This window comes from Takifugu flavidus, chromosome 18 (genome assembly GCF_003711565.1).
Source record: "Takifugu flavidus isolate HTHZ2018 chromosome 18, ASM371156v2, whole genome shotgun sequence".
In the NCBI taxonomy this organism is placed as follows: Eukaryota; Metazoa; Chordata; class Actinopteri; order Tetraodontiformes; family Tetraodontidae; genus Takifugu; species Takifugu flavidus.
The window spans coordinates 13,134,531-13,159,147 of NC_079537.1; the positions used below are offsets into that span (position 1 = coordinate 13,134,531).

The window sequence follows — 24,617 nt, forward strand, 5'->3', positions numbered from 1 at the left end:
TTGTTGTTTTTCTGGGATTTTTCATGTGGATGCATCAAGTTGTTGTGTCCGTTAGCCTGTTAGCTGCTCAGTTAGCGACATCATCAAATATAGTCTAGACTTTAGCTTCTATCGCTGTGGTTAGCGTAGCATAGGAATAGAGGTGGCTCATCCTGTTTATCCAGCACTATGGAGCAGCTGTTGCCTCTACTGGGTGGAGGAGGAGGAGGAGGAGGAGGAGGAGGAGGAGGGGGAGATAGAGGAGATGGAGGAGGAGGAAGAGGAGGAGGAGATAGAAGAGGAGGGGGAGATAGAAGAGATGGAGGGGGAGATAGAGGAGATGGAGGAGGAGGAAGGGGAGATGGAGGAGGAGGGGGAGATAGAGGAGGGGGGGGGGGGGGGAGGGGGAGGGTGGACTGGTACCAGCAACCTCCCAGATCTCTGCTTGTCCTGCACAATGCTAACGTAGCGTTGCTATATCAGAGCTAGCCTGCAGCAGGAAGAACAGGAAGTCTGCCTGCTGCAGCAGGAAACACACCTGGACACAGATGTTCCAGCTGTTTACAGTAGGGAGCCATATGGTGAAGCACAAACTAAAATCAGAGGACGTGAAAGTGTCGGATGGAGACAGAAGCAGAGGATGGGCGGAGCCATGAGGACAGAAGGTCGCTGATCATTCAGCACTGGAATCAAAGAGGATGACAGCAGACATGGTAGCCATGACAACAAGGCTTTATAGCAAGTTTTCCACCTTTTTATCCTAAAAATAAAAAAGGCACAAACACATTTTCAACAGTTGGAACAGAGTTACATGTGACAGGTAGAAGAAACCAAATAAAATGCTCTGAAAACATCAAATACAATTATTGTGAGCGTTATTAGTTTTATTGGTTCATCAATAACGTTTCCGTTTCTCCTCATGTGACGAGACACGAGTGTTTGAGGTAAATGTGTCCTGCAGGGATCCAACAAACCGTCCAGAGGCCAAACTTCCTGTGAGGGTGAACATGCAGACGCCAGGGGCGCCGCTAGCCCCGCCCACCGTGCTCTGATTGGCCCCACACCAGGACACTCAACTTCCTGTGTACCCAGGAGCCCCAACACACACAGAACCAGAACTCTGCCTGTCTGGAGGAGCCTCCTCAGGGGCCTCTGAGGCTGCTGGAGGGTTCTGGCTGGATGCTGGCAGCCACAGCTGCTGTAGTCCTCAGGGCCAGGGTCAGGGGTCAGGGTTAGGGTCAGGGTTAGGGTCAGGGTCAGGGTTAGGGTCATGGGTAGGGTCAGGGCCAGGGCCAGGGTCAGGGTCATGGGTAGGGTCAGGGGTAGGGTCAGGGCCAGGGTCAGGGGTAGGGTCAGGGTCAGGGTCATGGGTAGGGTCAGGGCCAGGGTCAGGGGTAGGGTCAGGGTCAGGGTCAGGGGTAGGGTCAGGGCTAGGGTCAGGGTTAGGGCTAGGGCCAGGGCCAGGGTCATGGGTAGGGCCAGGGCTAGGGTCAGGGTCAGGGTCATGGGTAGGGTCAGGGTCAGGGCTAGGGCTAGGGCCAGGGCCAGGGCCAGGGTCAGGGTCAGGGTTAGGGCCAGGGCTAGGGTCAGGGTCGGGGTTAGGGTCAGGGTCGGGGTTAGGGTCAGGGTTAGCCCTAACCCAGATCAGCTTAGTGTCATCAGACCACAGTGGGGGGGCGCTGACTCCGCCCCCTCTGCGCTCATGTCTTTCTACAGATAAATGACGTGAAACATTTTTCATTGGAAACATTAAAATACTAGAATGTTTGGTACTCTGAGCTCCTCAGGGGACTGGGAGCGTCCGTCAGCTGCCCCGGACCCCCGGGAGGACGGGGGTCCGGCCGGGAGGACGGGGGTCCGGCCCGGGACCACCGTCACACTAAAACACTGCTCACAGGTCACAGCTGATGACATCAGAGGTTGTCGGTCGATGCTGCAGGACCATGATGAGGTCCTGGCGGAGCTGGGAGGCGGAGCTGGAGGCGGAGCTTATCCGAGCGTCAGTGTTGGACAGCTGCTGTTGCTCCTCTAGTGTTCGTGGCCCCCCCCAAACCACAATACTGGTTAGAATGGCTGTCCAATGAATGAGCGCACACACACACACACTCCTCCCACACACACAAACACCCCCCCCCCCACACACACACACAACACCCCCCCCACACCACACAAACCCCCCCCCCCACACACACACACACACCACACACACCCCCACACACACAAACCCCCCCCACACACACACACACACACCCCCACACACACAAACACCCCCCCCCCCACACACCACACACACACACACACACACCGCCCACACACACACACCGCCCACACACACACACAACACCCCCCCCACACAACACACACACACACACACACCGCCCACACACACACAAACACCCCCCCCACACACACCACACACACACACCCTCCCACACACACAAACACCCCCCCCACACACACACACACACACAAACACCCCCCCCAACACACACACACACACACCTCCCACACACACAAACAACCCCCCCCCCCCCCCCCCCACACACACAAAACACCCCCCCCCCCACACACACACCCCCCCCCAGGCTGCCACCCCCCCTCAGAAGAAGGAGTACTGGTTATCGACGGCGCGCGGCGCCCTCGCCCCCTCCCGCTCCTCCTCCTCCACGGCTTCCAGCTGATGAAGAGGAGTCGAGTCCCTCTCCTCCCAGTCCTCCACTTCTCCTGCTCCCACCTCCTCATTGGCTCTCTCCTGGGGGGGGCTCGGCGGAGGGGGCCGACCTGGTGGCAGCGGGGGAGGCTGGGGAGGGCTACGGGGTCTGCTGGTCAAGTCTGCAGGGGCAGAGAGGAGAGGAGAGGAGAGGATGAAACGAGAGGATGGAGGAGCTCCTGGAGGAGCTTCATCTATGCTGGACGATGCTAACGGGGCTGGACGATGCTAACGGGGCTGGACGATGCTAACGGGGCTTCGCTCTACCCCCCCCCCGTGCATGTGACGCCTTGTGTCAATGCTGCCCCCACAGGCCAGGAAGAGAGGTGGTCAGAGCTTCCTTCCCTCCGCATGTCAGGTCTTCTCTGATTGGCTCTGAGAGCTCACCTGAGCGGTCACATGGGGCACACCAACATCTCACTCACACACAGTGGGTGGGCCCGTCCGGTCTCACTTACACACAATCAGAGATGGGGGTTGATGGAGAGTCGGGATGGCGCGTGGTGATGACATCACAGACGGTAGGCCGGCTGCCCGCCCTGTCCCGGCCTGTAGAGGATGAGCCAATCAAACAACAGGTCAGAACACATGACACAGAAATGGTGCCATGAGGGACAACAGATGGATGGACACACTCAGACACTCCGGGAATGGGACAGAACCCCCCGCTAAAGGAAGCATGGGAGCGCCGCCTCGGGACGGCGGCGCCGCCTCGGGACGCCACCTTGGAAGGATCGACCTCAGCACAGAGCACATCAAAGACCTCTGCTTGAGCGGAGTCGACCCGGCTTGAGGTTTCTGACTGAAACTCATCAAAGAAGCGATGGATCCTCACGACACGCGTACCTGGCTGGCGAACGGCGCCCACGAAGCTCACGAGTGTGACATCAGAGGCGCCGCCAGACTCCAGCGGGATGGGGTGCACACGGAAGTGCTCCAACATGTCGAAGATGGACTGGAACCAGAGGTGCTGCACTCGGCACTGGCCGTCCTCGTTCAGGGACAGACGCAGGTGCTGAGGACAGAGGGGACAGGAGGTCAGGGGCCGGCCTCTGGTCCACAGGTGAGTGAGGCAGCAGGGGGCGGGGCCTCACCTTGGCCTTGCCCTGGAAGTTAAAGGTGAGGACGTACTCTCCGCGCCGCGTCTCACTCTGGCGAACCAGGAAGACGCCGTGGCTCGCTGGGCCACCGGCCAGCACCAGCTGAGCGGCTTTGAGGCGGGAGAGGGTCCCGTGGAACCACTGGCACTCGCTGAGCGGGTGCTCCACCGCCTCGGCTGCCGTGGCGTCCGAGAACAGGAAGGAGCCTGCGGCAGAAGAGGACGCCACACGTGAGGTCGGGCGACGCCAGCAGACCTTCAGACGAACGCAGGGGCTCACTGGTGGCATCAGGTGTTTCGGCCAAAGGTGTGCCGAGACCGCTTCCACCAATCAGAAGCCGGCTGTCGGGTTCATCGAGGGGCGCTCGAGGGGGCAGTTCTGGAGGAAGAGGGTCCAGCAGGGCTGAGGGGCCTCGGATACCACCGTAGCAGGCTGAGGGCACAGACATCAGGAAAACCAACCATCAAAGAGGAAACCACACACACACACTCACTCACACACACACACACTCACTCACACACACACGCACGCACGCACACACGCACGCACACACGCACGCACACACACACACACACACGCACGGACACACGCACGCACGCACACACACACGCACGCACACACACACACACACGCACGCACACACGCACGCACGCACACACGCACGCACGCACGGACACACGCACGCACACACACACACGCACACACACACACACGCACGGACACACGCACGCACGCACACACACACACGCACGCACACACACACACACGCACGCACGCACGGACACACGCACGCACACACACACACACGCACGCACACACACACACACTCACGCACACACACACGCACGCACGCACACACACACACACACACACACTCTCACACACACACACACTCTCACTCTCACACACACCCCACTCACACACACATCCACACCCCCCCACACACTCACACACACACACTCTCTCTCTCACTCTCACACCCACACCCACACCCACCCTGGGACAGGTGGTCCACCAGCTCGGGCGTCCCACTGGTCAGTGGTCCAGCACAGACCCCTTCAGCTTCTTCCTGGTCACTGCAGCACAGACAGCAGCGTTAGCGTCAGACGGCAGCGTTAGCGTCAGACGGCAGCGTCAGACGGCAGCGTTAGCTTCAGACGGCAGCGTTAGCGTCAGACGGCGGCGTTAGCGTCAGACGGCGGCGTTAGCGTCAGACGGCGGCGTTAGCGTCAGACGGCGGCGTTAGCGTCAGGCGGCGGCGTTAGCGTCAGGCGGCAGCGTTAGCGTCAGGCGGCAGCGTTAGCGTCAGACGGCAGCGTTAGCGTCAGCGTCAGGCGGCAGCGTTAGCGTTAGCGTCAGACGGCAGCGTTAGCGTCAGACGGCAGCGTTAGCGTCAGACGGCAGCGTCAGACGGCAGCGTTAGCGTCAGACAGCAGCGTTAGCGTCAGACGGCAGCGTCAGACGGCAGCGTTAGCTTCAGACGGCAGCGTTAGCGTCAGACGGCAGCGTCAGGCGGCAGCGTTAGCTTCAGACGGCAGCGTCAGCGTTAGCTTCAGACAGCGGCGTTAGCGTCAGGCAGCGGCGTTAGCGTCAGACAGCAGCGTCAGCGTTAGCTTCAGACGGCAGCGTTAGCGTCAGACGGCAGCGTTAGCGTCAGACGGCGGCGTTAGCGTCAGGCGGCGGCGTTAGCGTCAGGCGGCGGCGTTAGCGTCAGCGTCAGGCGGCAGCGTTAGCTTCAGACGGCGGCGTTAGCTTCAGACGGCAGCGTTAGCGTCAGACAGCAGCGTTAGCGTCAGACAGCAGCGTTAGCTTCATGCACTCATCTCCAGCCTCCTTCAGCACCTCAGCAGCTACCTGAGACAGAGGCGGTTCCTCAGGTCACCCAGCCAGGCCCTCATCTGGACGGCATCGCGGGTCTCTATCACGTAGCGAGCGGCACCATCCAGCTGTGGAACAGGACCCAGATGAGCACATCTGGCCGGAGAACCTTGGGAGGGGCGTGAGCGGTCTACCTGCAGCAGGAAGGTGTTCTCCTTGTCCGGGACCTCCAGGGCCGTGGTGCTCCTCACGTCCACCATGGAGCAGCAGGGGATGCTCAGCCGGGGCTTTGATGACTGAACCACAATCAGACGACAGCAGTCAGCCACAACACGCGGGCCAGGTGGGCCAGAACCATTAGCTCTCAGCACAAAGGTGGTGGGTTCGATTCCCAGTCACCAAACGCACGTCTGGGGTTTCTCCAGCACCAAAAACAGGCAGGTCTGGTAGCACCTCTCCACTAACACGTGTATGATCATAAATATTCTGTTGGACTGGGCCAGTCCGGGCCAGTCTGATCCAGTCTGAGCCAGTCTGGGCCAGTCCCGGAAAGACTGAGCCAGACCGGGCCAGTCTGATCCAGTCCGAGCCAGTCTGATCCAGTCTGGGTCAGTCTGAGCCAGTCTGGGAAAGTCTGATCCAGTCCGGGCCAGTCTGATCCAGTCTGGGCCAGTCTGATCCAGTCCGAGCCAGTCTGGGCCAGTCTGATCCAGTCTGGCCAGTCTGATCCAGTCTGGGTCAGTCTGATCCAGTCTGGGTCAGTCTGATCCAGTCTGGGTCAGTCTGGAAAAGTCTGATCCAGTCTGGGCCAGTCTGATCCAGTCTGGGCCAGTCCGGGACAGACTGAACCAGTCTGGGAAAGTCTGATCCAGTCTGGGCCAGTCTGATCCAGTCTGGGCCAGTCTGATCCAGTCTGGGTCAGTCCGGGCCAGTCTGATCCAGTCTGGGCCAGTCTGATCCAGTCTGGGCCAGACTGAACCAGTCTGGGAAAGTCTGATCCAGTCTGGGCCAGTCTGAGCCAGTCTGGGAAAGTCTGATCCAGTCTGATCCAGTCTGAGCCAGTCTGGCTGTAACTTACTTTAGGTGGAATGAAGAACTCCAGGTAGTACTCCTCTCCGTGGTCGTTGCCTTCTCTGTCCCGCCCTCTGAGGACCAGACGGCACTTGTGCCACCGACCTCCTCTGAACGGCAGGTTTCCAACTGGACCGGGAGGGGGGACGGGCCCAGTCTGGGCCGCTGCCGCTGGGGCGCCGCTGTTCTCCAGGCTGTGGTGCAGCAGCCCAAACGAGAACCCAGGAAATCCGTGACCTGCACCCAGGTCGTCGGCGGATGAGCTGACACAGACCGCCCCCTCCCGCACCAGGCGGCCCTTCCTGGGGGGCCGGCGCCGCTGGTCGGGGGCAGAGCAGCAGCGTGGATGGAGGAGACGGCGGCGGCGGGCGTGAGGATGGGAGGAGGCGAGCGAGTCAGGCGGAGCTTCTCCAGACGATGGCTCCACTTCTCCTTCTCGCCTCCCTCGCCGTTACGGCGAAGGTCACGCGCCGCCTCCGACACGGAGAGGGAGGTGGCGCTGCTGGAGGAGGAGGGCGGCAGGGAGGAGGAGGAGGAGGAGTGGGGGAGGGAGAGCGGCATGGACAGGGACACGGGCATGGTGGCGGTGGGCGAGCTCCTCTGGGAGGCGGCGCCCGCGGCGGCGTCCTGGACGCCCGTGGTGTAGCTGTAGCTGGAGGGCAGCTGGCTGTGGGCGGAGTCACTGGAGGAGCTCCGCCAGTGCAGGATGCCGCGCACGCTGCCGCGCACGCTGCGCCCGACGCTGCGCAGAGAGAAACGCTTCTTCAGTTTGTGCTTCGAGGAGGTGGGAGGGTCTTTGGAACCCGGCGGAGGCGTGACGGACAGCGAGGACGGCGGCAGCTGAGGGGGGTGGGCGGAGTCAGCACTCTCCACCGCGTGTTCTAACTCCTCCTCCACAGAGGCTCCTCCCAACCAGCTGTCCTCCTCCTCCTCTACTGGCACCTCCCCATTGCCAGACGCCAGCGTGGCGCTCCTCTCCTCCCGCCTCCCGTTGGTCCCGCCCACCGAGGAGCAGCATGACGACGATGAAGAAGGAGGCAGGACTTGGTTTGGGGCGTAAGAGTCCTGGAACCTGTCGCAGCTGCGGCTCTCGGACGCCGTCCGCGTGGCCGGCGCTCTGGAGGCGGGGCCACCGTCCCCCCCAGATAACGACAGCGGCGACACCGCCTCCTCTTCCAGGGAGGTGGCGTCGGACTGGGGCGCCCAGCTGACCATGTCGTCCCTCCCAGCAGCACCGCTCGGAGCCAGCGCCCCCTCCAGCTCGCTCTGGAAGTGGCGAACAAAGCGGTCAGTGAAGCGGCGGCAGAAGGCCGCCGCCGAGTCGGGGGAGTAGTGGGGGTTCTCCAGGAGGAAGGCCCGGAAGTGGCGTGCAAAGTCTCCCGCTGCGACGCGGGCGTGAAGCTCACAGAACTCGGTCCAGCTGAGGCAGGGCGAGGGCGAAGGAGTGGGCGTGTCCGACACAGACGCTGGGGGCGGAGTCACCAGCGGTGGTAAAGGGGGTGGGTGTGGTGAGAGTGGAAGCAATGAGGGAGAGGGGGGGGAGGGGGAGGGAGAGGGGGGCAGCGGGGAGGAGCTAGTGGCGCGCGGGCTGGGCGGAGTTAACAGGGAGCCGTTCATTGTTGCGAGGCTCTGATTGGCCGCTTGTCCCTCAGATCACTTCAAACATAACACAGAAACCAGCAGTCGGGGTGGGGGGGTCATGAGTTAATGTCATGACAACGGTCTGGAAGAAGGCGCCTCCACATCAATCCGTCCTCAAACCTCACGCAGAAGCAGCTGGGATCACCGGGTCGCCGTCCAACATCCGGAGGGGCGTGGCCTCATCCTGGAGAGCACAGGTTAGGGTTAGCCGTTAGCCGTTAGCTGGAGCCTCCAACATCTGAAGGCGCCTGACACGTCAAGCAGCGAACAACGAAAGCTGGATGAGGACAACCTGGCTGACTGGGGGGGTCAGATGCTCACCTGGTCAAAGGTCAGCAGATGCATGCCTGTATGTGCACTGCCCCCCCCCCCAAGCTGCTGGTCTCACTGGTGCTGGACTTCCAGAACCGTTTGCAGGGACGCGTTTCACGTTTTAAGGTGAAACGACCACAGAAGTGTTTCACACCCCAATATCGACTGGGTCAGCCCCCCCACCACATTACCATATGCACAGCAAAGGGCGCAATTGGTCAAGATTCAGATATCGGCGTATTGTACCCAGTAATAATTATAGATCCATGACAAACGCGCCATTTAGCTAAGATCAGTCATCTTAAGTGATCACAAACTGTAACGTGGCTCCGATCAACGTTAATGTTACATCATGCTAGCAGGCTAGCATGAACTAGCACAGTAGTGCTGGAGTCTTGCTCATTCAGCTTCCTTCACATACGTGTACCGAGACAAGCCAAGCGGCCCCGGTTCGCCTGGAGCCGGAGCCGGACTGGCACCGACTCCTGCTCAGGACTCAGCCAAACGGCTCAGTTTGGACACTTTCAATCTGTTTCTCCAATTTCTTTATTTCAAAGCATCTGACAGCAACGAGACATTTCAGGAGCTCCGCTAGCATAACTGCGAGTCTGTTTGCTAGCTATAAATAAGGCTGCTAGCAAATGTATCGGCGTGGGTCTCTACCTGCACCTCAGCCCGGCGTCTTCACCCGCGCGTGCGCTCGGAGGGGCGCATTTCTTCCATCTTCACAATAAATTAGCTGACTGGTCGCAGCTGTAGTTGTGTGTTGTTTATGATGCTAATTATAAATATAGCCTTCACTGGAACCGTTCTCGCGCTGAAACCCCTTCTCGCGATATTTGCCGGGAGCCCCGCCCACATCCACGTCCAGTCAACAATGACGTTTCTCTGCTTCTGCTGCGTCATCGTTTCAAAGCGACAGATGATCACGCAGTCACATGTAAGATTAAAAAAAAACATCAAAGAAAATGTGTGTCAAAGAAATGACCAACCAGCATGGGGGGGTAGGGGGCACGTGTGCGCGGGTCCTTGGGCCAGTTCAATCAATCAATCAAATCAATCTTTATTTATAAAGCGTCTGTTAGGATCAGAACGGTCTGTAGACCCTCTCCAGGATCCCAGCAGGGCCTGACCCCCAACCAGCTACAGGGGCAGGAAAAGCTGCCCTGTAACAGGAAGAAACCTGGAGCAGGACCAGGCTCATGTGGGGGGGGGGGGGACCCTCCTGCTGATGGGGGGGGGGGGGGGGGGTAGAGAGAGGGGAGGGGAGAGGAGAGGGAGAGGAGACAAGGGGAGAGGAGAGTCGGGTCGGAGGTCCCACTGCGGCCCCATTGGTGGATCTGAGGCTCCTCATTCTGGTTCTACCTCGACCCTCCAGCACTCGTCTCTCTGCTCTTGGCCCCGCCCCCATGTCCCCCCCCCTCAGAGGTGAAGAAACACCAGCAGCCGCAGGTTCAGTACAATATAGACTTTATTAGTTCACTAAAGTTGAATATGAAATAAAAAGCAGGTTGGCTTGAAATGATTCACAATTCAGCAGTAATCAAGTTGCCATGTTTGCGTCAACACAGGAAGAACATCCTCAGATTCTCTACAAAATAAAAGTCCGGAACACTTCACTTTCAGCTGAGTAAACTTCAGAATTTTCCCAATGAGACGTTCCGCTGGCGGCAGAAACGTGAGATAATGGATGGAAAGTTAAGTGATCAGACCCGGAGCCGATACCTGGCGTGGCGCTACCAAACAAGCTGTGGAGTTCCAAAAGTAAAGCGTCAGTAGGAGGGGCCACAGAGGCTCCGCATCCAATCAGAGGCCGCCGTCCTACCTGGAGGCCGACAGGTAAAGATGAGAATCACCAGCGTTTGGGGAATGTTTGATAGCATTTATTTATTTTCAAAGCAATGGAAAAATAGAACCTTATACAAACGTCTGAAACAAGCTAACTGGTGACGACCTTTTCCCAAACGAGTGCAGCGCGGCGGGGAAATTCAAACTTAAACACTCCAACAGCTTGTGTTTTTAAGCTCCGCCCCCAGTAACCACACACTTCCTTTTGGCACGAGCTCCTCGGAGGACTGGAAATGTTTTAGAAATTTAGTGCTGCTGTTTCAATAAGAGCATCAGACAGTGAAGGCGGAGCCAGCGAGTGTCCAGATGTCCTTCGCCGTTTAGTGCTGAGGGAACAAGGTTCCACAGAGCAAACGCCACTTCTGCGAGTCTTTCATGGTGGTCAGGTGTCAACCCCCTCTTCCTGTAGCGGTGACATCATCATGATGGTGCAGGAGAGCCCCGGGAGGGGGCGTGGGGGGAGGGGCTTAAAGGGGTTCTCAGGGGAAAGGGGAGGAGTCAAAGTCCAGTCCACAGGCTGTCCGGGATGGGGGGGGGGGGGGTGTCTGCTGGAACTGAAAGTGTTGTGATGTCATCTCTTGCTCGCTCACACGTCTCTCTCTCTCTCACACACTCGTCCTTTGACTTCTGCTTCGACCGCCACAAAGACAGAAGATTCATTCCAGTGGGGCAGTTTGTCCTCATTATTCACCGACGTCACGCTCACATCTCCAAGTTTCCTCTACTCTGCAACACACAAGCACGCGTCACCTGGAGGCAGCCGGGGTCAAAGGTTAAACAGCCCCACCCCCGATTACCCCGACCTCTGACCCGAGTTCAATGGTGGCTAAAGCAGCTCAGGGTCATCAAAGTAAGAGCCTGGCCTCACGCCAACGTGTGTGTGTCTGTGCATGAGCGTGTGTGTCTGTGCATGAGCGTGTGTCTGTGCATGTGCATGAGCGTGTGTCTGTGCATGTGCATGAGCGTGTGTCTGTGCTGTGCATGAGCGTGTGTCTGTGCATGAGTGTCTGTGCCTGTGTGCATGTATGTGTGTCTGTGGGCATGAGCGTGTGTGTCTGTGCACGTATGTGTCTGTGCATGAGCGTGTGTGTCTGTGGGCATGCGCGTGTGTGCACGTGCACGTGCGCGAGCACTGACCAGGCCTGGCTCTTCAGCTTGCGCAGCTCCTTGGTGGCCCAGGTGGCCAGCGTCTTGGTCTTGGAGGTCTTGGAGCGCCGGCCCTCGGTCAGCAGGTCGTTGATGAGCGGGCGCCCCTCCACCAGCTTCATCACGTCCTTGCCGAAGGCTGCACACAGATCCCTGCGCCGAGGCCACAGAAACACCGTCAGAACAGGCCCGCGGGCTCCTGCTTCAGAGGTCAAAGGTGAGCGGCGGCAGGTTCTCTTCTCCTACCCGATGAGCCCGGCGGTGTTGGCCACCACGCCGTCCGAGTGGTCCTCGTCCTCGGCTATGTGATGGATGAAGGACAGGATGAACTCCACCCGCGGCTGCACCAGCATCACATCGGCTGCAGAAACACGCCACAGCTTGAGAACAGAAGCTTGAAAAGAGGTTCTGGTCAAAGACCTGTAGGGTCCCGCAAAACCAGGAAGCCACTCGTCAACGGGCAGAAGCTGCCCGAGACTTCCTGGGTGAAAAGGACCCGGTCGCTCTGTGACATCACTAAACCTTCCTGACGCTCTGCAGACAGGAAGAGGAACGGAGGTCACCACAGCCGTGCGCCGCGCCGCTCACCATTGACGTTCTCCTGGTCGCCCTTCAGGCCCTGGATGATCCCGGTGTAGGCCTCCAGGCAGCCCTCCCGCAGCTCGTTCAGGTAGTCCACCATGTCGTAGTCCGTCTGGGGACACAACACGGCTCGGTCAGGACAGCTGTCCCAAGTATCAGCAGCCCGGCAGGGGGCCGCCACAGGCCCACCACCGGGTGGGGGCCGCCACAGGGCCCACCACCGGGCGGGGGCCGCCACAGGGCCCACCACCGGGCGGGGGCCGCCACAGGGCCCACCACTGGGTGGGGGCCGCCACAAGGGCCCACCACTGGGTGGGGCCCACCACCGGTGGGGGCCGCCACAGGGCCCACCACCGGGTGGGGGCCGCCACAGGGCCCACCACTGGGTGGGGGCCACCACCGGGTGGGGGCCGCCACAGGGCCCACCACCGGGTGGGGGCCGCCACAGGGCCCACCACCGGGCGGGGGCCGCCACAAGGGCCCACCACCGGGCGGGGGCCACCACAGGGCCCACCACCGGGTGGGGGCCACCATGGGGGCCCCACCACCGGGCGGGGGCCACAACAGGGCCCACCACTGGGTGGGGGCCACCACCGGGTGGGGGCCACCTCAGTTTGTTTCCCACTGGGGGGGGGGCCACCACAGGGCCCCCCCCCAGCAGGTCCCAGTTTGTTTCCGTCTCAGACGGGTTTTAGTAGCCAGGACCCTGCAAATATGGGAGAGTTGTTAGTGGAGCCAGACAAACACTTCAAGATGGCAGCAGACTCCCAGGACACGCCCCCCTGCCAGGAGGGGGCGTGTCCTGGCGCCCACGAGAGTTTACAGCAACGCTGCAACCTGCTGACGCGGGCGGGTCCGGGGAGTCGGATCCACTGGCTCTGACCTTGGTACAGGACCAGTGAGGAGACTCAAAGAGGGACAGAAAAGACGAAGGTTCCTCCAGGGGCGGTGCCGGCCCCCAGCAGGGGGCGCTCTTACCTTGTCCACCTGTGCCTGTGAGGCCTGCTGCAAGGTGTCCAGAACAATGTCCAGGTACTTCTTAAACTCTCCCCCGATGGCCAGAGCAATGTCACCAAAGGCCGAGAGGATCAGAGGCTTCACAGACCGATGGACGTTCTCATTCTGGATCAGAACACAGACGACAGCGTCAACGATGGCGCTACGGGGCGGATCAGAACCGTCCCGTTGGCGTGCTCCTCACCCCGAGGTTCTCCAGCAGGAGCTGCATGATCTCGTCACAGTAAGGCAGAATGTTGGACATGAGAGCCCTGCACAGGTCACACACCAGCCCCACCGCCGCCAGACACACCTGGAGGTCACAAGCACCACAGCTGGATCAGGACCGGGCACGGGCCACGGGCCACGGGCCACATGACCACGGGCCACATGGGCACGGGCCACGTGACCACGGGCCACATGGGCACGGCCACATGGGCACGGGCCACGTGACCACGGGCCACATGGGCACGGGCCACGTGACCACGGGCCACGTGACCACGGGCCACATGGGCACGGGCCACATGGGCACGGGCCACGTGACCACGGGCCACGTGACCACGGCAGCGGCGCCACTCACTTGATACTCAGCATAGTTCTTCAGTCCAATTGCAAGGAAGGGTTTAAAGGCGTCCATGTACTTCTGGAAGTCGCTGCCCAGAACTGCAACACAGCTGCGGTCAGTTTCCTGCGTGAGCGAGCGAGCGAGCGAGCGAGAGAGCGTCGGGACAGAACCGGGCCTGCGTACCTTCCACCAGGGTGGACACGGCCATCAGGGCGTCCTCCTGCACGCCTCCAGAACCAGCCGTGCTCTGGAACATCCTCAGCAGGGACGCCATCACCACGTCAGAGATCTTCAGCGCGTCCTGATGCTGAACCTTCCGCAGGACGTTCTGTGAACACAGGAAAGCGTGTCCAGCCTGGGGCGGGCCCGCAGAGCGGCGCCGGCCGGCGCCGTGGCGGCTCTTACCTGCAGGGTGGCGCACAGCAGCGACTGAAGGTCGTTGAACTGGATTCTGTCTGACGTGCTCTGAATGTGCGACTGGAAACAGGCACAAAGACAGGTTTCCCTCAGAAAGGACCCTCGTCACGTCAAGTGGGCGTGGCCTGCTCGACCACGCGGGCTGCGGTGCCTCACCTCCATCTGCAGGACCTGCTGCAGCCGCTCCATGATGACCAGCGTGGTCCTCTGGACTGCAGGGTAACAGTCCTTCGCACTGTTCTTCACTATCTCCATCAGAGACTCGTAGGCCGCCGAGCGCAGGTTGTTCTGGTGACCATCGGGCCTGCACACACGCCGCCGCCATCAGACCCCTTCGTGCTTCCACGTCAGGATATCAACGACACAAAAGCGTCACGCGGCGAGTGTTCTGCTCACCTGTCTGTGGTCTCCAGAAGCTTGTGGACAATGATCTCGAAGGAGGACGACAGGCAGTAGGTGCTGGGTTCGTCCATGTCCTTGGCAGCGTCCGTGGCCTCGTACGCCGCTTCAGCCAGAGACGAGAGCGCCTGGAAGGACAAAGACCGGGGGGTCGGGCAGATGTCCTCGTGGCATCATTACAGCCTGATTATGGGCGGAGTCAGCCACACCCCGGCTGGGTCACCATTGTTTGGGCCACACCACAACAAGTAGCCAGCGAGCTAACAGGCAAAGCTAACGCAGCGAGCACTGGACGACCTTCTGCTAACTAAGCCTGGCCAACGGCTATCACGCGGGCTAACGGAGGCTATCACGCGGGCTAACGGAGGCTATCACGCGGGCTAACGGAGGCTATCACGCGGGCTAACGGAGGCTATCACGCGGGCTAACGGAGGCTATCACGCGGGCTAACACCTCAGGAACGCCTGTGCACGCTAAAATATTGAGTTTGTCCACTACATCGCCGCGCCGCTCCCATCACACTCGGGTCACCAGCAGCTGCTGGTTGTGAAGCGTCTGGACGTAGCACGTGTGCACGCCACACAGGCTAGCTCACCGCGCACGCCACACAGGCTAGCTCACCGCGCACGCCACGCAGGCTAGCTCACCGTGCACACCACACAGGCTAGCTCACCGCGTTTTCACACGTTTTGCTGGTGCTGGTCCGGCCCAGTTTGAGCAAACAAAGCGGACCAGCGTGGAACCTACCCAGCAGACGTTGGTGGCCACCCTGGGCTCGGCCCCCAGGCCCTCGATCAGACACTGCAGCAGGGGCGCCAGGTACACCTCGTTGATGGCCGCTTCAGGAAGCAACTCGCAGATGCGTCCCACCGTCCACGCCGTGGTGTCCCGCACAACCACGCTGGGGTCCTTCATCAGCTTGATGAGGGTGGGCATCCCCTGAAGGACAGCAGAGGAGTTAGCCGAGCGCCCCCGCGGGGGCGTGGGGCGCCGCCCGGTGACCCACCTGTATGATGAGCGGTTTGAGCTGGTTGAGCTCGGGTCCTTCCAAGATGGAGCCAAAGGCCATGACGGAGGCGTCCCTGCATCGCCAGTCCGGGTGTTCGATATGTTCTTTGATGAAGGGCAGGACGTGGGGGAGCACGTCGTCCTCGCAGCAGGTGGCCAACAGCATCAGACACACGCCGGCGGCCTTGCAGGGGTTCCAGTCGTCGTCGTCGTCGTTCTCGTCCTGCAACAGGCACCTTCACATGTAAGGCGTCCCCACACGGAGCTCCGCCCCTGCTGCCACCTGTGCTACCTGTTTGGTGAGGGTCTGGGTCAGGATGGGGACCAGGTACTGCAAGGCCCCTTTGGCGTAGAATTTGCTGTTGTGCTCGGGGGGGCGCCCCTGCTCTGAGGCCTGTGATTGGACGAGAGCAGACCGTCAATAGGGTTCGGGTGAGGTGCTGGTTGGAGGACCGATGGTGCCCTGACCTCTGAAGCCTCGATGGCCAGGTCCATCTCTTCGTCACAGACGTTGGACCAGAACTCGATGCCCTGCAGGGCCACCTCATCCATGTCGCTCTTCATGGCCTCCACGGTGATCTGAGGAGAACCACTTCAGATCAATGCTGACACGGCTTCTGCTCACACATGGGGGGTTCAGAGAGGAGAAAGGGCGGCGGCCTTACCGCGAACAGAGCCGGGCCCATATAGGTCTCCATGTACTGGTAATACAGAGACATGATCTTCACCAGGTTCTGTAAGGCTGCCACACGTACCTGGAAACACACCCGAGTTATCACGTGCACCCTCCGGCACAGCCCCCCCCCCCAGCAGAGACTCACCCTGGTGTCTGGACACTGTGTGGCTTCACACACCACCTGCATGATGAAGTGACGCTCCATCTGAAAGACAAGACCCTCGTTAGAGCTCAAGAGCTTCACTCAGGAGACCTGCTCCAGGAGGCCCGCTCCAGGAGGCCCAACAGGCGCTGGTGCTGGAGGAGTGGGTCCAGACTGCTGAAGGCTGAGATGTGCCGTTGGGGGCCCAGGCCAGTCAAACCAGCACCAGGTCTCCACAGTGCCCAGGTCAAGTCTACCTCTTTTTCAAAGTTGGCCTTGGTGAACTCCAGGGAGTTGAGCAGAGCGTTGGTGGCGGCCAGCTTGACGTTGTTGCTGGGCTCCTCCTTCCTCATGCCCTGGATGATGGCCGTCAGGATCTGGTTGGCGCTTTCCTGCAGCTGCTCCGGGTCCTGGACACACCAGTCAACACTTACTGTCCAGCCTGGAGACGAGCGGCGAGCGGCGAGCTGCAGGCTCACTCACGATGTCCTGGCAGATGTAGCCGATGGCCTCCAGGGTGGATTCCTTCATGTGCTCGGTGCTGGAGGGGTCGGTGACGTTGGCCATCAGCTGTGGGATCAGTTCCGGCCACTGGTTCACTGGGATCTCTGCACAGGCGATCCCAGCAACACACTGCGATGCTGAACTGGGCCGATACGTCTCTGTTCCCAGGGTCTGTAGAACCTGGGGGCAGAGATCAAAACACCGTTTCTGTTTGTCCTTTTTTGTTTGGGGGGGGGGGGTGTCAAAGGTCAGCGGGGAGCACTCACGTAGTTCTTGATCTCACGACGAGCATTTGCATCGATAGCCAGCCACCTCTGCTGGTACTGCGTCTTTATGTCCGGGTCTTTGGAGGTCAGGGAGTTCTTCACCTGCAGGCCCGCGGCCACACGGGCCACCTGAGTGTTTCCTGGGTTGGCCAAGACCTTCGACAGCTCCACCAGGAACATGGGCTGAAGAACCAAGACAGGACCGGTCAAATAAAGGCCCCCGGCCGGCAGAACCTCAGTTAAACCCAGATTCTTCTGCTTGAGCAATATGGGCTCCTGGTTCAAGGCCAGCCCCCCCGCCTGCATGTCAGTGCTCTTGAGCAAGGCTTCGAACCCTGGCACAGCTCCACAGGAAGTGAAGCCTCAGTTCTTCATCCATCACTTTGCTCTCCGGCAAAATATCAGACAGAATCAATCTGATCGATTAAATCTTCCAAGTAGATTAAAATAAAATCCTGTCATGTTAATACAATCACCATGTTCCTCACAGGAGACCCAGGTGTGTGTGTGTGAGAGAGGGAGTGAGTGTGTGTGTGAGAGGGAGTGAGTGTGTGAGAGAGGGAGTGAGTGTGTGTGAGAGGGAGTGAGTGAGTGTGTGTGTGAGAGAGAGGGAGTGAGTGTGTGTGAGAGAGAGGGAGTGAGAGTGTGTGTGTGTGAGAGGGAGTGAGGTGTGTGTGAGAGGGAGGAGTGTGTGTGAGAGGGAGTGAGTGTGTGTGAGAGAGAGGGAGTGAGTGTGAGAGAGAGGGAGTGAGTGTGTGAGTGAGAGGGAGTGTGTGTGTGAGAGAGAGTGAGTGTGTGTGTGTGTGTGTGAGAGAGGGAGTGCGTGTGTGTGTGAGAGCGGGAGTGAGTGTGTGTGTGCGAGAGAGGGAGTGAGTGTGTGTGTGTGTGAGAGGGAGTGAGTGTGTGCGAGTAAGAGAGTGAGTGTGTGTGTGTGTGTGAGAGAGAGGGAGTGAGTGTGTCTGAGTGAGAGTGTGTGTGTGTGTGTGTGTGGTGTGTGAGAGAGGAGTGAGTGTGTCTGAGTGAGAGTGTGTGTGTGTGTGTGAGAGAGGGAGTGTGTGTGTGTGTGAGAGAGGGAGTGAGTGTGTGTGTGTGAGAGAGGGAGTGTGTGGTGTGTGTGAGAGAGGGAGTGAGTGTGTCTGAGTGAGAGTGTGTGTGTGTGTGTGAGTGTGAGAGAGGGAGTGAGTGTGTGTGTGTGTGAGAGAGGGAGTGAGAGTGTGTGTGTGTGTGTGTGTGTGAGAGAGGGAGTGAGTGTGTGTGTGTGTGTGAGACGGGGTGAGTGTGTGTGTGAGAGAGAGAGAGCAGCCGTGGCCCAGCTTCATCCACGCTGCTACCTGCTCTTGAACCCCCTCCCGAACCCCCGAGCCCCCCAGAACCGTCCCCCCAGCATACTGACCAGGTTCTCGATGGCCGCCTGTTCCAGAAACTTCTGGGCCGCCTCCAGCTCATTCCGGTCTGCGGGAGAGAGCAGCCTCGGTTATTCATCGTGGCCGACTCACATTAGCGGCTCCGCCATCGCACATTAGCCCACAAATGTTGCGCTTTATGCGCCCCAGAAACAAGAAAAGAGGCGCAGTTTGAGCACAGCGCAGAAATCCACAGAACGTGGCGACATAAATGGTTTTTACTTCGTTAGCCAGTCAAACTGCGAGACTAGCGACAGTTAGCCCAAGTCAGGCGGGTGCTGCGCTGCTAGCATTAGCCGCCACCCGGAGCATCCGAGGTGAGCGGGTGAAATGTGCAGGCCCAGCAGGAAAGCAGGTCCGGCCTTAATCCCCGGGCGTAGGGTGTAGAAGACGACCAACAACTACTGGGTGAGCATTTTGTAGAGTCTGTGGCCGGAAACTAGTTCAAAGATCAAAGACGGCCGACAGTTTGGCGTGAGCTAACCGGCTAACAGAGTGACACGCTAGGGCAGGCATGGGCAGGGTCGCCGCTCCTATCCTTCGATATGCGGACGTCAAACTGGCCACCGCACTACCCGCTCATCGCGATCGTGACAAGGCGATGTTTGGACGGGCTCACGCCGCTGACACCACTCGCATCGGGCCTGTGGTAAATCGCCTGCAGCCGCCAACGATGTCTCCAGGGTTTCGGTCAAGTTCCACTAGCTTGGTTAGCACTGTGAGCTAGCACCACGCTAGTGAGCCATTTCCCTCCTCTAGACTTCAAACTTTCTCCGGCTCATTCGAGCTAACTCCGACCGCGGAACCACAGTCGCTCCCCCCCGAATGAAGGCAGCTTAGCACGGACATGTTGAAAGCAGACGTGCAGTGTTGTAACTACCTGGAGAGACCGTTTTTTCCAGGATAGTGATGAGCTCCATTCTGTCCACCGGCGACTCACTGCACACGGGGCTAGCACGATAGTTGGTTGCCGCGCAGAACTTACAGCGGATGCTATTTCTTCCCTAGAGGCCAATCACTTGTAGCCACGGGGCGGGATGGTTCGGTGCTAGAAGACACAAAAGTTCCTTGGTGCTGGGTGTCGTAACTCGGAGAGTGCGGGAAATGCTAACGACTGAAGCGCAAAGTAGCTTCGCCGCCGCCCGTTTGCATTCTGTGTTGTCGGGAGGGAAAGGGCCGCGCGCTCCTCTCCAGCGGAAGATGTTGCCGACTCCTCAATAAGGAGCGCCGCTATTGGCTGTTGCTGGAAGTCGCTATGACGTCACCGCCCACTTTGCCTAGGTCCTTATTTGCACGTTTTGTGGCTTCGTCCCTCAAATAAAAGCAAAATTCGATGTTTTATAGAGTAAAACAAGCACATTTGGTACAAAAGGGAGTCTTTATTGTTTGAGAATCGCATTGTCATTGCGAGTCCACCATCTCCTCAAGGAGGAGATAAAGTTTTTAATTTGACCCTGGTCTGAACATCCCAAAAGATCCCGAAAGATCCCAAAAGAATTTAGTCTCTGGTGCATCCCATCATGCTTTATAAGGCTCACACCTTTCCTGGGTGGGTCCCTTCCCTGATCCAGGTGGCACACCAAAACAGAAACTTGTTTTGGTAAAAGTGACTTTTATCTTTATTCCAAGTCGACAGTGTCTTTGTTCCATCTGGAACCGGACCACGTTTAGAATGGACCCGGTTTAAAGGGAACACACAGCCTCATCGGACTATAGTGCTCATCCGGACGGATGTGCATTAATCTAAGGTGTTAAACATGAAACCCTTCTAAATAAGGGTGCTAAGAAGGGCCCACGTTCCTGGTGTGATTACCAACAGATTCCCAACAGTTTCCAACAGATTCCCAACAGGTTACCAACAGATTACAGAATGTACAGAATCTCGTTTAGATTAAATGTCCTCTCGTTTAGATTAAATGTCCTCACGTTTAGATCAAGGTGGCTGGTGTCCAGTGGTGAGGGATGCCGTCAGGCTGAAGAAGGAGTGGTATCGGGCCTTACTGGCCTGTGGGAGTCCTGAGGCAGCAGATAGGCACCGGAAGGCCAAGCGGAGTGCAGCTACGGCTGTTGCCAAGGCAACGACCCGGGCATGGGAAGAGTTTGGTGAGGCCATGGAGAACGACTTTCGGACGGCCTCGAAAAGGTTCTGGACCACCATCCGGCGTCTGAGGAAGGGGAAGCAGTGCACTGTCAACACTGTATAGGGGTGATGGTGACCTGACCTCAACTCGGGGGATCACACTCCTCAGCCTCCCTGGTAAGGTCTATTCAGGGGTACTGGAGAGGAGTCCGCTGGATAGTCGAACCTCGGATTCAGGAGGAGCAATGTGGTTTTCGTCCTGGGCGTGGAACAGTGGACCAGCTCTACACCCTCAGCAGGGTCTTCGAGGGTGCATGGGAGTTTGCCCAACCAGTCCACATGTGTTTTATGGACTTGGAGAAGGCATTCGACCATGTCCCTCGGGGGGTCCTGTGGGGGGTCCTCCGAGAGTATGGGGTGTCGGGCCCCCTGATACGGGCTGTCCGCTCCCTGTAGGATCGGTGCCAGAGTTTGGTCCGAATTGCTGGCAGTAAGTCGAACTCGTTTCCGGTGAGGGTTGGTCTCCGCCAGGGCTGCCCTTTGTCACCGATTCTGTTCATAATTTTTATGGACAGAATTTCTAGGTGCAGTCGTGGTGTTGAGGGGGTCCGGTTTGGTGACCTCAGGATCGCGTCTCTGCTCTTTGCAGATGATGTGGTCCTGTTGGCGTCATCGGCCCGTGACCTCCAACGATCACTGGATCAGTTTGGCGCCGCCTGTGAAGCGGCTGGGATGAGAATCAGCACCTCCAAATCCGAGGCCATGGTCCTGAACCGGAAAAAGGTGGAGTGCCTTCTCCGGGTCAAGGAGGAGATCCTGCCCCAAGTGGAGGAGGTCAAGTACCTTGGAGTCTTGTTCACGAGTGAGGGAAGAATGGAGCAAGAGGTCGACAGGCGGACCGATGTGGCGTCCGCAGTAATGGGGGGAAGAGATTTACCGGTCGATCTTCGTTCCCACCCTCACCTATGGCCATGAGCTTTGGGTCATGACCGAAAGAACAAGATCACGGGTACAAGCGTCTGAAATGAGCTTCCTCCGTAGGGTGGCTGGGCTCTCCCTTAGAGAGGGGGAGAAGCTCTGCCATCCTGGAGGAGCTCGGAGTAGAGTCGCTGCTCCTCCACCCCCTGGACGCCTCCCTGGTGAGGTGTTCAGGGCATGTTCCTCTGGTACGAGGCCCCCGGGAAGACCCAGGACCCTCGACTGGTCTGGGAACGCCTGGGGATCCCTCCGGACGAGCTGGAAGAGGTAGCGGGGGGAGGGAAGTCTGGGCCTCTCTGCTCAGGCTGCTGCCCCCACGACCCGACCCCGGATAAGGGTAGAGGATGGTTTAGATGTTTAGATTAAATGTCCTCATGTTTAGATGTTTAAATGTCCTTATGTTTAGATTAAATGTCCTTACGTTTAGATGTTTAAATGTCCTTACGTTTAGATTAAATGTCCTTACGTTTAGATTAAATGTCCTCACGTTTAGATGTTTAAATGTCCTTACGTTTAGATTAAATGTCCTCATGTTTAGATTAAATGTCCTCATGTTTAGATGTTTAAATGTCCTTACGTTTAGATTAAATGTCCTCACGTTTAGATTAAATGTCCGCATGTTTAGATGTTTAAATGTCCTCACGTTTAGATTAAATGTCCTCATGTTTAGATGTTTAAATGTCCTTACGTTTAGATTAAATGTCCTCATGTTAGATTAAATGTCCTCATGTTTAGATGTTTAAATGTCCTTACGTTTAGATTAAATGTCCTCATGTTTAGATGTTTAAATGTCCTCATGTTTAGATTAAATGTCCTCATGTTTAGATTAAATGTCCTCATGTTTAGATTAAATGTCCTTATGTTTAGATTAAATGTCCTCACGTTTAGATGTTTCCAGCAGATTTCTGACACCTGCAGGAATGTTGAATATTCTCATCTGGAGCATTAAAAGAAGTCGGATCATCGCTGCGTTATTGTCCAACTCGGCACATTTCAAAATGAAGCTTAAAGGAATCCACGCCACAGGTGAACGTTACTTCTTTATTGGTGAAGTCATTTACAGTAGTCACTCATACGTAGCTGCCTTGAGTTGCTCTTTTGTGTCTCCAAACTTTTCATTCCAACTTCTTCCTCATTTTTGCATCAACACAGTCGAAGAATCACAAAGTTTTATAGAAAACAAACCAAACCAAAGTTCTGGATAAAATGCCCCGTTTCACAAAAATAGCAAAGGAGGAAGATGAAGATGATGAAGATCCAGTGCATCATTAAAACAGAAAGTTTGACAGCAAAGATACAGATGAAATATGTCAGTTTACGTAAAAAACCTCTCATTCGCTCACTGAACACAACGTGGTGCGTTTATGGCACGATGAGGCGCTGGCTGCTGGGCAGCGCCACCTCATGGCAGTTTTAGAACACTTGTTATGAGAACATCTGGAAGCAGAAACATCTGCACTTTTAGGTCTTTCCTGGCTTCACGTCCATCTCACGAGCAGTAGCGGAAACAGAAGCCGTTTGAGGCCAAATGAACACGTGAATATCGGTTTATAACGTGGAGTTCTTCTCCAGGGTCGCCCCACTGGAAGCCAGCAATGCCCAACTTGACTGAAGGGAGTTAGCTTAAAGCGTAGCTTTGCTGGTGTCTCATCACGAGCTCACGCAGCTAAAACATGAGGCGGGACAGCGCCCCCTGCAGGCGACACCACCCAACCTCGCCGAGAACGCCTGTTTCAATGCATCAGGGTGTCGTTCTGGAAAACCCTCAGAAACAAAAACACGTTTATTCCTTTACGCAAAATAAAGATGGAAGAAAAAAATGACCTGGCATGAAATTCAGAATTCATATTTATGGGTTTTTGGAGACCCCTGAGAAAACGACAGAAGCCCATCCAGAGCAGGAAAGGTGCTCAGGAACGACGTCACACACGAGGAGATGGACCGATGACGTCCAGGACGCCCCCAGGACGCCCCCCAGGACACCCCCGGACATCCTCAGGACGCCCCCCAGGACATCCCCGGACATCCTCAGGACGCCCCCCAGGACACCCCCTGGGACGCCCCGGGACACCCCCGGACATCCTCAGGACGCCCCCCAGGACATCCCCGGACATCCTCAGGACGCCCCCCAGGACACCCCCTGGGACGCCCCCGGGACACCCCCGGACATCCTCAGGACGCCCCCCGGGACACCCCCAGGACGCCCCCCGGGACACCCCCGGACATCCCCAGGACGCCCCCGGGACACCCCCGGACATCCTCAGGACGCCCCCGGGACATCCCCAGGACGCCCCCCGGGACATCCTCAGGACGCCCCCCGGACGCCCCCCAGGACACCCCCGGACATCCTCAGGACGCCCCCCAGGACATCCCCGGACATCCTCAGGACGCCCCCCAGGACACCCCCTGGGACGCCCCCGGGACACCCCCGGACATCCTCAGGACGCCCCCCAGGACATCCCCGGACATCCTCAGGACGCCCCCCAGGACACCCCCTGGGACGCCCCCGGGACACCCCCGGACATCCTCAGGACGCCCCCCGGGACACCCCCAGGACGCCCCCCGGGACACCCCCGGACATCCCCAGGACGCCCCCCGGGACATCCCCGGACATCCTCAGGACGCCCCCGGGACATCCTCAGGACGCCCCCTGGGACGCCCCGGGACATCCTCAGGACGTCCCCAGGACGCCCCCCGGGACGCCCCGGGACATCCTCAGGACGTCCCCCGGGACATCCTCAGGACGCCCCCTGGGACGCCCCGGACATCCTCAGGACGCCCCCGGGACATCCTCAGGACGCCCCCTGGGACGCCCCGGGACATCCTCAGGACGCCCCCCGGGACATCCTCAGGACGTCCCCAGGACGCCCCCCGGGACGCCCCGGGACATCCTCAGGACGTCCCCAGGACGCCCCCCAGCTGTTCCAGACAGAAGCAACACAAAGACCTGAGCCCTGCAGGTTCCCCGGGTTCCTG

At 58.5% G+C, this 24,617-nt stretch overlaps 2 protein-coding genes and 2 long non-coding RNA genes across 6 annotated transcripts; 1 reads left to right on the forward strand and 3 right to left on the reverse strand.

The window, feature by feature from the left end:
* Window positions 1-2,556: 2,556 nt before the first annotated feature.
* Window positions 2,557-9,465, reverse strand: sh2b1 (SH2B adaptor protein 1). Its single transcript, XM_057015013.1, is given in 10 exon segments — window positions 2,557-2,811; window positions 3,536-3,704; window positions 3,784-3,995; window positions 4,069-4,221; window positions 4,786-4,865; window positions 5,644-5,735; window positions 5,802-5,903; window positions 6,686-6,990; window positions 6,993-8,503; window positions 9,295-9,465. Coding segments are annotated over 9 exon segments (2,649 nt in total). The 5' UTR covers window positions 8,296-8,503; window positions 9,295-9,465; the 3' UTR covers window positions 2,557-2,578.
* A 619-nt stretch (window positions 9,466-10,084) lies between these two features.
* kpnb1 (karyopherin (importin) beta 1) lies at window positions 10,085-19,792 on the reverse strand. Of its 3 annotated transcripts, XM_057014508.1 has the most exons (22): window positions 19,464-19,790; window positions 18,574-18,632; window positions 17,181-17,363; window positions 16,894-17,094; window positions 16,668-16,820; window positions 16,414-16,473; window positions 16,258-16,347; window positions 16,061-16,171; window positions 15,885-15,986; window positions 15,591-15,815; window positions 15,332-15,523; window positions 14,582-14,712; window positions 14,342-14,489; window positions 14,174-14,245; window positions 13,952-14,096; window positions 13,784-13,866; window positions 13,409-13,516; window positions 13,186-13,329; window positions 12,214-12,319; window positions 11,872-11,986; window positions 11,617-11,778; window positions 10,085-11,205 (listed from the first exon to the last, which is right to left on the reverse strand). In XM_057014508.1, coding segments are annotated over exons 1-22 (2,631 nt in total). In that variant the 5' UTR covers window positions 19,504-19,790; the 3' UTR covers window positions 10,085-11,204. The 3 variants fall into 3 exon arrangements, with proteins under 3 accessions (XP_056870488.1, XP_056870486.1, XP_056870485.1); XM_057014506.1 differs by having other exon boundaries at window positions 10,085-11,200; window positions 16,258-16,473; window positions 19,464-19,792; XM_057014505.1 differs by having other exon boundaries at window positions 16,258-16,473; window positions 19,464-19,791.
* On the forward strand, window positions 18,626-22,835 carry LOC130514738 (uncharacterized). Its single transcript, XR_008947052.1, has 2 exons — window positions 18,626-18,991; window positions 22,543-22,835. It is a non-coding gene; the product is annotated as an uncharacterized LOC130514738 (long non-coding RNA).
* Window positions 22,669-23,737, reverse strand: LOC130514737 (uncharacterized). Its single transcript, XR_008947051.1, has 2 exons — window positions 23,701-23,737; window positions 22,669-23,668 (listed from the first exon to the last, which is right to left on the reverse strand). It is a non-coding gene; the product is annotated as an uncharacterized LOC130514737 (long non-coding RNA).
* Window positions 23,738-24,617: the final 880 nt, after the last annotated feature.